This window comes from Corythoichthys intestinalis, chromosome 7 (genome assembly GCF_030265065.1).
Source record: "Corythoichthys intestinalis isolate RoL2023-P3 chromosome 7, ASM3026506v1, whole genome shotgun sequence".
Lineage (NCBI taxonomy): Eukaryota > Metazoa > Chordata > Actinopteri > Syngnathiformes > Syngnathidae > Corythoichthys > Corythoichthys intestinalis.
The window spans coordinates 51,838,211-51,850,952 of NC_080401.1; the positions used below are offsets into that span (position 1 = coordinate 51,838,211).

Here is a 12,742-nt window from a genome sequence, read left to right on the forward strand (position 1 = left end):
GGCCGAAAATATCCCTCTGACGCGCAAGCAAACAAACATGCCGACCGTCCTTATCGGAGCGCCGTCCTCGGCCAGTTACGCTTCTGTGAGCGGCGCCAAGACAAACTGGACGGCGTTGGTCGGAATCAACAGAGCGGATACGCTCCAAATGTCACGCGTGGCCTGCCGACGCTCTTCTGACTTGAACGCTTTTAATTCAGTTTGCCATTAAACATGAACATTCGCTGCCCAGTTTAAATGACACACGATGATAAAATGATAAACTGGACGTCTATTGTTGTCAATGGCAGGCAATGAGTTAACCCATAAATCTGTCTGCTAGAATTAAAGCGTGAAGAAATGTGTATAATTTATGTTCTTTAAGTTGTTGGCCGCCATTGCCGTCATTATTAGTGGATGGAGTTAATGACAGGGTAGACATTTTTGGCTAATTATAGCATTTAATGAGCACAATTAGCATGTCTGTCAGTGTACTTTTTTTTAAATACATTTTGAATTTCTATGAGGATAGGGTTGACATTTTTAGCTTTTATTAGCATTTAATTGGGGCCTGATTCAGCTAGCAAGCTTAGTGTAATATCCAAGTCGCCGCTCATGTTGTTGTTGCTTTTGGAACTGTGCATACTGTCATTTTAAAAATCTATTCCTGCGTTATTTGTGGACGAATCATACTACATATCATATGGTAGGTATATTCTAAAGAGATATACGGATTGATCCATGGAGATCTTTGATCACTGGCGGAATTGATATTTCACAACGACAGGGCGGACATTTTTAAGCATTTAACGGGCACTTGATTCAGCTAGCGAGGTGTGAGTGCATTGTTTTTCCAAATAAGTTTTGCATTTCTACGAGGATTTCCCATCAGTTGATATTTCATAATGACAGGGTGGACATTTTGGGGTAATTTAAGCATTTCATGAGCACAATTAGCATGCTGTTAGTGTACCGTTTTTCCGAATAAAAATTTAGAATTTCTATGAGTTTTTTGTGTTTTTTTCAATCAATTGATATTCTACACGGACATTGTTAACATTTATAGCTGTTATTAGCATTTAATGGGCACCTGGTTCCGCTAGCAAGCTTAGTGTACCGTTCGCACAGGCTGAAGGCCTGTCAAGTCGCCGCTCATGTTGTTGATGTTGCTAGGTGTGTTATTGTCAGTGTCATTTTCTATGTATTCCTCCATTATTAGTGGACAAATCACACTAAAACATGATATAGATATATTCTAGGGAAGTATACGCATCGATCCTTGATGGAATTTATATTTTACAACAACAAGGTGGAGATTTTTAGCTAGCAAGGTGTGAGTGTATTGTTTTTCCAAATGCATTCTGCATTTCTATGAGGATTTCCCAGCAAATGATATTGCACAATGACAGGGTGAACATTTTTGGCTAATGTTAGCATTTAATGAGCACCTGATTCGGTTAGCGACTTAGTGTACTGTTTAATAAATGCATTTTGAATTTGACTATCACCATCAATGACACTGACAATTGTCAGCCCTCCCAGTCCAAATGGATTGGACTTCTTTTGCTGTCAATGGCAGCCAATGAGCGCAAAACTACTTTAGTTGTATGTGATGTGTTAGGTGGCAGAAATCTTCATACGTCATAACTCTTTTGCTGCCTTTTGCAGCGATAGATGTACAATTAATTTGACCTGGCACGGCTTGCAGTGAATAATCTTAACAGTGCATTGTGTATGTGTTGTGGTAGTTACTAGTTAGCATCCCAGTTCAAATGGATTGGACATCTATCTCCGTCAATGGAAACCAATCAGTTTAAACTGAGAGAAGAATTGAAGTGATAAAGTATGGCAAAAGATGACAGCAAAACGGCTAAAGCAAAATGTCTGATGCTGTTCATTTTTCGCCTTCTTTACTGAAAATAAAATGAACATAAATGTCCGACAATTACTGCTATGGGCAAAATGCAAATCTACCAAGTTTATAGCGTCTACTCTACAAAATTTGAAACAGCTTTTTCTTAAAATGATAAATGGCTGAGTCCTTCGTTTTTCATGCAATGTTCTACCCACAATCATTTGTGAAAACTCAAATGCATATGTTTTAACATCAGTCATTTGTCAATGGTGCCTGGCTCCAATTTACAGCCGAACATCTTGTTCCTCCCGGATCACTCCATGAAAGTTTTGGAAATCACTCATAATTGACACTTCTAGATAAAATGACTGACTGACTTCGCATTGACTTTTCATCGCTTAGGATTTGCTAGCACCTCAAATGGTCTATCATACCGGGCTCCAATTAAGTGCCGAACAGCTTGTTCTTGTAAAAATCTGTTCTAGTGCGATGGCAGCTTTGAGTAAAAAACTTTTCTTCTTGCTGTGAAAAAAATATATATACCGTACTATCAGAGGTTGCGCTAGACATTTTCGTTGTCTGTCATTTTGACTGACAGGGTCATAAAAATCCGGTCATAATCTATTTTTACCTGTCACTTAAATTTTTAAAATGATAATGATGACATATTCAATAGTATTTAGTTTTCATTCATTTTTAATTAGTATTGTAACGCTTGCTTGGCGGCGAAAAATTAGACACGGAAGTCGTGGTATTTTTCTCCCTCTTTTTACTCTGCTTACCGCCAACAACACCAACAAAACAACAACTCCGCCCCCAAAGAAAAAGAGGCAACTATATAGACCCCAATCACCAACGTCACACAATGATCTTAATTGTGGTTGTCAGTCCAAAATCTTCAAAATATATATTAAATGCATCTTACCAGATATAAAATGACTACTACATAGTCTGTGGTGATCGTTTGGTGCCCAGATTTCTTGTCGAATTACAGCAGTCCATCTCGCTCTCCTCTTCGGGTCTCTCAGAATACGGTAGAACTTCAAGTCTCTCCGTCTATCTTCTCTGTTACTGCAACCAACCACCACACACGCCTTCACCATTTTGATTATTAATGTTAACGAGCAGAAAAACACGCCGTAATAGGAGGCATATACGTAGCGGTAATGTGTAAACACGACGAGCTGACACACAATATGGCGGCTCCAGTCAGGGGGGCGGAGTTGTGACGTCATGTGATTGGGGTCTACACACAGGCGGCAATCTAGTCCACTAATTGGATGACGCGCTGGCACACCGGGTGCACCAATAAGAACCTCGCGTTGATGTGTCAATCACGGTGCCGCCGCCAGACCCCGGTGACGCTACAATATTCTGACTGAATAGCCAACGACGTCATGCATTAAGAGAGACAATAGCTAATTAATGTGCTCACTCGCCACCCTGTGGTCTGGGGTGTAAATTGCAACCGTCAAAATGACGGACGGACTTCAGTTTTTTCCGTCACCGTTTTAAAAAACGGGTCAACGACGGAAAATATTCGGTTAACGCGACCCCTGCGTACTATATAGAATATACTAGCAGTAGGGCCCGGCGTTGCCGAAAATAGTACTTGTACAGGGTTGTTGAGGCCAAGGTTTGTTAATTCGACACATGAGAAAACTCAAAATCAGGGCTTCTTCAGGAGTTTAAAAATGTATGCCAGATGGATTTTGTCAGGGAGATTCAATTTTAAACTCCGAGAAAAGTATCAACGTCCGCTGGAGCCAGCAGCACCCCCAGCTATTCGTCATGCATAATTATGTCAGCATACCAAACAAATGACAAAACAAAAAAGAAAGCACTTTGAATGCTGCATTTATATTATCTCTCCCCCACACACACACTACAATGGACTGTTCCACGACGACGGACTGAGTATCAGTCGCTTAGCTTCATTTAGCGCCGTTTAGCTTCGCTTAGCTCCGTTTAGCATCGCTTAACTCCGCTTAGCTGTTTGTTAGCTTCACTTGAATCTCCCGCGTTTTTCACGCCACTAAGCTCGGTATTTTTACAGCTCACTTGCTGCCTTGCACGTTGGCTATCGTTTATTTCGAACACATGAGCGAACGTGCTCTCCATGACAGCCAAAGTGCAGTGAGGGAGAAGTTGAGAACAGGCCTCTAATGCCTCTTTTAACTTTCTTCTTCTTCTTCTTCACCCGGACATAAAATACACGACAGCACACCCTGTGGCGAAACAACGTAGTACAGTTCCAATCAGTCATGCAATAACAATCAACAGCTGGTTAACAGCAAAAGCACGTCATGTTCGTCATATAAATAATGATTTCTGGAGTAAATCCCACATATTTCAGAAATAATATTATAATATGTTGAGTAAATACATTCTACACTAAGAATAGCTTTCAAATGACACTCTTCATGACAAATATGATTGGCAATGAATAATTATTATAATTATTATACTACTATTATGTATAGTAGCATACTATAATAACATTGCTAGAATTATTTTTAAGAATTGTTTTGAATAATGTTGGAAAGGCAAAGTCAGTGTTCTGAATCCGTTTACTTTCCATTCTTTTGCCCTAGTAAATGCTATCACAACAAAAATTTCATTGCTCAATTAGTAAAAAAAAAAAAAAAAAAAAAAAAAGAAAATTATTAGATTAGTCGATTAATCGTAAAACTAGTCGGCTGACTAATCAGGAGAAAATTTGTCGTTTAGGACAGCCCTAGTGTACCAGAACATACAGTGGGGCAAATAAGTATTTAGTCAACCTCTAATTGTGCAAGTTCTCCCACTTGAAAAGATTAGAGAGGCCTGTAATTGTCAACATGGGTAAACCTCAACCATGAGGGACAGAATGTGGAACCCCCCCCCAGAAAATCACATTGTTTGATTTTTAAATAATTTATTTGCAAATCATGGTGGAAAATAAGTATTTGGTCACCTACAAACAAGCAAGATTTCTGGCTGTCAAAGAGGTCTAACTTCTTCTAACGAGATCTAATGAGGTCTAACGAGGCTCCACTCGTTACCTGTATTAATGGCACCTGTTTTAACTCATTATCGGTATAAAAGACACCTGTTCACCACCTCAGTCAGTCGCACTTCAAACTCCACTATGGCCAAGACCAAAGAGCTGTCGAAGGACACCAGAGCCAAATTGTAGACCTGCACCAGGCTGGGAAGACTGAATCTGCAATAGGTAAAACACTTGGTGTAAAGAAATCAACTGTGGGAGCAATTATTAGAAAATGGAAGACATACAAGACCACTGATAATCTCCCTCGATCTGGAGCTCCATGCAAGATCTCAACCCGTGGCGTCAAAATGATAACAACAACGGTGAGCAAAAATCCCAGAACCACACGGGGGGACCTAGTGAATGACCTACAGAGAGCTGGGACCACAGTAACAATGGCTACTATCTGTAACACAATGCGCTGCCAGGAACTCAAATCCTGCACTGCCAGACGTGTCCCCCTGCTGAAGAACGTGCACGTCCAGGCCCTCTGCGATTCGCTAGAGAGAATTTGGATGATCCAGAAGAGGACTGGGAGAATGTGTCATGGTCAGATGAACCCAAAATAGAACTTTTTGGTAGAAACACAGGTTCTCGTGTTTGGAAGAGAAAGAATACTGAAATGCTTCCGAAGAACACCATACCCACTGTGATGCATGGGGGTGGAAACATCATGCTTTAGGGCTGTTTTTTCTGCAAAGGGACCAAGACGACTGATCTGTGTAAAGAAAAGAATGAATGGAGTGAAAATCTCCTTCCATCAGCAAGGGCATTGAAGATGAGACGTGGCTGGGTCTTTCAGCATGACAATGATCCCATACACACAGCCAGGGCAGCAAAGGTCAAGGTCCTGGAGTGGCCTAGCCAGTCTCCAGATCTGAACCCCATAGAAAATCTGTGGAGGAAGTTGAAAGTCCGTGGTGCCCAACGACAGCCCCAAAACATCACTGCTCTGGTGGAGATCTGCATGGAGGAATGGGCCAAAATACCAGCAACAGTGTGTGAAAAGCTTGTGAAGAGTTACAGAAAACCTTTGGCCTCCGTTATTGCCAACAAAGGGTACAAAACAAAGTATTGAGATGAACTTCTGGTATTGACCAAATAATTATTTTCCACCATGATTTGCAAATAAATTCTTTAAAAATCAAACAATGTGATTTTCTGTGTTTTTTTTTTTTCCACATTCTGTCTCTCATGGTTAAGGTATACCCATGTTGACAATTACAGGCCTCTCTAATATTTTCAAGTGGGAGAACGTGCATAATTAGTGGTTGACTAAATACTCTTTTGCCCCACTGTATTTCCTCCACACACTTCTCACCTTTTTAACCCCTGGCCCATGAAGAGGGCCCCTGGATATGTTCGCCTTAGGCCCCAAAATTGCCAAGTCCGCCACGGCTGATTGTATGGGGTGGACAGGTGTCTTTATGCTGCTATCGATGTCAAACAAGTGCATCTGATTCAGGATAATACATGGAGTGGAGGTGGGCTTTTAATAGGCGGACTAACATCTAATCTTTTTAGATTATCTCTCGCATTAGACATGCACCGACGAAAGTTTCAGAATCTTCCATGATTTCTAAGTGGGACAACTTGCAAAATAGCAGGGTGTTCAAATACATATTTTCTTCACTGTAGCTATAGGTATACAGTAGATGACGTTACAATCACCTTCATTTCAAGTCATGATATTGTTTCTTTTCCCAACAGGGCATCGACTTTGCTAACTTCACCGGCTACATGTTTCTCGGAATATGCTTGGTCCTTTTGACATCATTCCCCTTCCTGCGTATGCTCTACTGGAACAAGAAGCTCTACAACAAAGAGTCTATTGAAATTGTGGGTGAGTTTAAAACCCACGCAGGAATTGCCCTTTTGGGCTGCCATTGACTGCGATAGGCGTCGAATCTATTTGGGCTGGTAAATTTGTATCTCTCCTAGTTTTATAGATTTATGTTTTTTATTTACTGCAGAACTCAAGCACGAGATCTTAGTGTGGAGGCAGACAGCGCAACGCATCAATCCCGCCAGCCGCGAGGAGACGGCTGTTAAGTGTCTGCTGATGCAGAAAGTTCTCAACCTTGAAAGTCTGCTGCGCAACATGATGAAAACATTCCAGAGGTAAAAAAAGCTCAAAAGAAAAATAAACAAAAAAGCATGTTGGGGCTTCGGAATATATCAAAATGTTTTGATATTTGATATTTGCGATATTTGGTATAGCTGTGTCAGATTGGGCCTCATTTGGAGGAATTTACTGGACAAAATGGCTACTTCAAACAAAAATGACTTTCAGATTATTTTCAAGTTTCCCTGTTTTGATAGACGTGTCGACCAAATTTTATATTGATCAATGTAATTTTGAAAGAAGCCACTAAGAAGTAGGCAAACTCAACTTTTTTTGATTTTTAAGTTAAAAGCAGACATTGCTAAGGAAGGTATTAAATTAAACCAATGCCAAGAACAAGAGTGGGATAAATCAATTTTTCCCATTTATTAATAAAATGTAGGCGTGAATGGACAAAAGCTATACGTTGATTGGATAAAACAAGCCTTTTTTTTTTTTTTTTTTTTTTTTTAATAAGCTACTGAGAACAAAAGTGGGCTAAATTAATTTTCTGCATTTTTAGGTCAAACGCAGACACAGTTGGGGAAAGGTATACTTTGATCAAACAGTGCAAACATTTTTAAAAAATGAACTCAATTTTCTGTATTTTTAGTCAAATGTAAACATGGATACGCAAAAGTATACATTGATTGAATTTTGCATTTTTTTTTTTTTTACATGAGTCACTAAGAACAAGAGTGGACTAACTCCATTTTTAAGTTAAATGCATTCATGGGTTGGGAAAGGTATACATTGATAGATGCATTGAATGATGTTTTTTTTTTTTTTTTTAACATAAGCCACTGAGATCGAAAGTGGTCTAACTCCATTTTGGTCATTTTTTAAAATAAATGCCCACATGTATGGGAAAAGATATACTTAGATTGAATGATGCAAACGGCTTTAAAAAATGAGCCACTGAGAAGAGATTTGGGCTAACTCCATTTTCATAATTTTTAAGTTAAATGCAGTCATGGAGGGGTGCACATTAATTAAATAATGCATTTTTTAACATGAGAGCAAATGTGGGCTAACTTCATTTTCAGCATTTTTGCGTCAAATTTAGACATGGATGGGGAAAAGGTTTATGTTGGCCTACCCAAGTCCTCGATCTCTCGGCTGCAACTTGTTCAAAATGCTGCTGCTCGATTTTTAACAGGTACACCTAGACGTGAGCATATTACCCCCATGCTATCATCACTCCACTGGCTTCCAGTCCATTTTAGAATTGATTTCAAACTTTTACTGTTTGTTTTTAATTCTATTAATGGCCAGGCTCCATCTTATTTTTCGGAAATTTTAACTTTTCGTAACTCTGGCAGGACTCTTCGCTCGACCGGCCAGCTTTTTTTAGATGTTCCAAGGTCAAAACTTAAACAGTGGGGAGACCGATCCTTTGCGGTTGCTGCCCCCAGGCTGTGGAACAGCCTTCCCCCCGAAATCCGCACCACCACGGATGTAGGTCTTTTTAAGTCTCGGCTAAAAACACACCTTTTTAGACTCGCCTTTTACAAAGATTAGGATAGCCTGGTTTTATTAGCTTAAGGGCTTTTTTAATGTTTTTTCGATTTTATCGGTTTTATTGTTTTACTTGCTGGAATGTTATTGCGATGCGCTCTTTGTTTTATTTTATTTTTTAAAATGTCATTGTATAATATTTTCCTGCCTTTTATTTATCTTGAGCCATGTTTTGTTGTAAAGCACTTTGAGGGCCTTTCGGGTTTTGTAAAGGGCTATATAAATAAATTTTGATTTTGATTTTGATTGATCAAATAATGTTAGCCTTTTCAAATTTAGCCACTGAGCACAAGGGTGGGCTAACTCTATTTTCAGCATTTTAAAGTTATAGACAGACATTTACAGTGTGAGGAAAGGTATTCTTTAATTAAATGATGTAAACATTTTAAATTTTCATATTTTTTAAGTAAATGAAATGAAACTGTGCTTGTTAAACTCATGTTTCAGTGCCGTTGACAGCAATATATGTCCATATTTTTTACACGAGCCACTGAGAACAAGGGTGGGCTAACTCCATTTTCAGCATTTTTAAGTTAAAATGCAGACATGGATGGGGAAATGTAGACATTAATTGAAAGAGCTTTTTTTTTTTTTTTTTTTTTTACATTAGCCCACTTTTGTTCTAAGTAGCTATCTCATTTTTGTCATGTTTAAGTAAATGCTCACACGTATAGGGGAAGGTATAGTTTGATTAATGATGCGAATGTTTTTTTTTTTAATGAGCTACTGAGAAGAAAAGGGGGCTAACTCCATATTTTTTTTTTTTACATAAGCCACCGAGAAAAATAGTGTGCTAAGTCAATTATCCGCATTTTAAAGTCAAATGCAGACATGAATGGGGTAAAGGAATACATTGATTAAATGATGTTAACCTTTTAAAAATGAGACATTGAGAACAAGGGTGGGCTAACTCCATTTTCATCATTTTTAAGTCAAACGCAGTCATGGATGGAGAAACCTATACCGATACATTGATTGTATGTTGCAATTTTTCTTTTTATATAAGCAACTGAAAACAGAAGTGGGCTAACTCCATTTTTGTCATTTTTAAATAAATGCTCACGTGTAGGGGGAAAGGTATACTTTGAATAAATAATGCAAAGGTTTTTTTTAATGAGCCACTGAGAACAAAAGTGGGTTAACTCCATTTTCAGCATTTTTAAGTTAAATGCAGACACGAATGGGGAAACGTATACATTTACTGAAAGCATTTTTTTTACATGAGCTACTGAGAACAAAAGTTGGGTAACTCCATTTTTGACATTTTGTAATAAATGCTCACATGAATGGGGAAAGGTGTAGTTTGATTAATGATGCAAATGTTTTTAAAAATGACCCACCGAGAACAAAAGTGGGCTTACTCAATTTTCAGCTTTTTTTAGGGGTGCACGATATCCATTTTTTGACACCTATACCGATATCGATAACTTCCTGCTCCTTAAGGCCGATACCGATACGATAACCGATAATATATATATAATTTTCCAATGTATATTTACCTGAGTTTTTGAACACCTGTAGGTAAAAAATACTAGTGGTTGATTCAGCATAGAGCTGCCTTTGACCAAACCACAATTTTTATGATGACATGAACATTATTACAAAGAACAAAACAAAAACATGAACAGTTTTGTTTAAAAAAAGTGCCCATATTAATTTTTTCGAATAAATATAATTTGAGTCAATCACAATCAGTAGTCAATATCATTGACTTCCCCTGAACAATGAGCACTGATCTAAAACAAACATAGACCCAACATGTATTGTGCTTTGTCAGCAGATAAAACATTTGGTGCCACAGGAGAGGAGACTTTTGTCGTCTTGGTCCATGAAACAACTTTCTTAACCTAGCAATTATAGAACAGCATGCCTATCAATAACCAAAAGGCCTCTCAAGAACTTGTAAACATAACACTGTAAAATGCAAACATTTGCTAATTGCCATAGTAAGGTTTATAACTCATCAAAGGAAAAATACAGCCTCTAGAACACTAACAAAATTTTGCATACTGGCAAAACAGGAGTGGAAACAAACGCTCACATCCCAATCTGACACCACGCCAAAAATATTATTAATAGCCCCGATAATATATAATGTTATTGGAGTTATTGGGATGACGTCATAATTCCTATTATCGGACCGATAATTATCGTGCACCTCTAGCATTTTTAAGTCAAATGCCGACATGAACGGGGAAATGTATACAATGATTGAATGATGCATTTTTTACATGAGCAGCTGATAACAAAAGTGGGCTAACTCCATTTTTGTTATTTTTAAATATATCCACATGTGTATGGGAAAAGGTAGAGTTTGTTTAAAAAATTCAAACTTTTTTTTTTTTTTTTTTTTAAATTAACCACTGAGAATTAAAGTGGGCTAACCCCATTTTTAGCATTTTTAAGTTAAATGCAGACATGGGTGGGGAATGTACACATTAATTGAATTAGCTTTTTTTTTTACATGAGCAACTGATAACAAAACTGGGCTAACTCCATCTTTATTATTTTTAAATATGCACGCGTGTATTTGGAAAGGTAAACTTTGATTAAACGATGCAAATGTTTACTTATTTATATATTTTAAATTAGGGGTGCACGATATCCATTTTTGAAACCGATACCGATATCGATAACTTCCTGCTCCTCAAGGCCGATACCGATACGATAACCGATAATATATATATAATTTTTCAATGTATATTCACCTGAGTTTTTGAACACTTGTAGGTCGAAAATACTAGTGGTTGATTCAGCTTGGATTTGCCTTTGACCGAACCAGAATTTTCATGATGACATGAACATTATTATAATGAACAAAACAAAGACAGTAACAAAATTTTGCATAATGGAAAAACAGGAGTGGAAACAAGCGCACATATCCCAATCCGACACCGTGCCAAAAATATTATTAATAGACCCTACTCACATGACGTCACAACCATGCCTCCGCGCCATATTGTCCGTCTACTCATTGTGTTGATGCATTACCGCTACGTAAATTCCTCCTATTATGGCGTGTTTTTCTGCTCGTTAACATTAATAATCAAAATGGTGAAGGTGTGTGTGGCGGTTGGTTGCAATAACAGAGAAGATAGACGGAGAGACTTGAAGTTCTACCGTATTCCGAGAGACCCGGAGAGGAGAGCGAGATGGACTGCTGCAATTCCACGAGAAAACTGGGCTCCAAACGATTACCACGGATTATGTAGTAAGTCATTTTATATCTGGTAAGATGCATATATTTAGAGGGTTTTTGGCTGACAACCACAATTAAGATCATTGCAAGGCTAATCGCCGACAACATCCAGTTTCAAATTCAAGATGCTTATTTCTTCCACCATCATTACATTTTGGATAATATTTAGCTGGTACCAAGTGAAAGAAGCTGACCTCGTCTACGGCTCATCAGTGAAACAGGTGTGTCCAAACCTTTTGCAAAGGGGGCCAGATTTGGTGTGGTAAAAATGCGGGGGGCTACCTTGGCTGATTTACATAGAACAATATATTTAAACAAATTTTAGCAAGCCCTTCTGTGTGTCACATTTGCTTTGTTATTTTTTTTTAATTCATAATTTCAACAGTCTCGACTTTGTTGCTTTCTCTTTCGACACTCGGACTCTTGCGAAATACTGCTGCTGTGAAAAAATAAACTAGCTTCAAGTTGCTATAATTTGTCGCTGCGTATCTTCCCTGTAATGTTGTCGTACATGTCAGCGTGTCTTGTTTAGTAATGTTGCGTCACATCGAACTCTTTGAAAACAGCGACTGTCTCTTTGCAAATGAGGCAGACACCGTTGTTGCGTGTTTTTTTGAAGAAATAGTCCAATATCCACCTATCCTTGAAGCGTCGGCCATCGCAATCAACTTTTTTTTTTTTTTTTGATTGTCGCCATTTTAGAAATCACACAGGGTAATGTTGCTCAGAGTGCTGCTCTTAAAGTTTTTCAAATAGAATAGAATAGGCTGATTTTGTGTGGACAAGATAGTTGTAGATATCAAGGTAGCAGATGTCAGGCAGAGAGGGCGAAGACAGCGGGTCGAAAAATATTGATTTAGGCATCAAATATGGATCTGGCGAATGGATAGACTGAAGCTTTTCCACATAACGCCTTTTATGCAATGCATCCAATGAGTTTGCAGCATCTGAAAGCACCGGGGCTTCCATGAATTGCTCTATAAACTGAACGGCTAATTAAAACCATTGAGAATAGGGCTAAACAGAGACGGACAATATGGCGGCCGGATACAGTGA

General features: G+C 38.4%; 1 protein-coding gene across 1 annotated transcript in view; it reads left to right on the plus strand.

Moving 5' to 3' along the window:
• oca2 (oculocutaneous albinism II) overlaps nt 1-12,742 on the plus strand; it is a 75,688-nt gene that overhangs the window by 36,719 nt on the left and 26,227 nt on the right. Inside the window, exons 15-16 of the mRNA XM_057842310.1 lie at nt 6,576-6,708; nt 6,839-6,986. Coding sequence (XP_057698293.1) covers nt 6,576-6,708; nt 6,839-6,986 — 281 coding nt within the window. The remainder of the gene's footprint in view (nt 1-6,575; nt 6,709-6,838; nt 6,987-12,742) is intronic.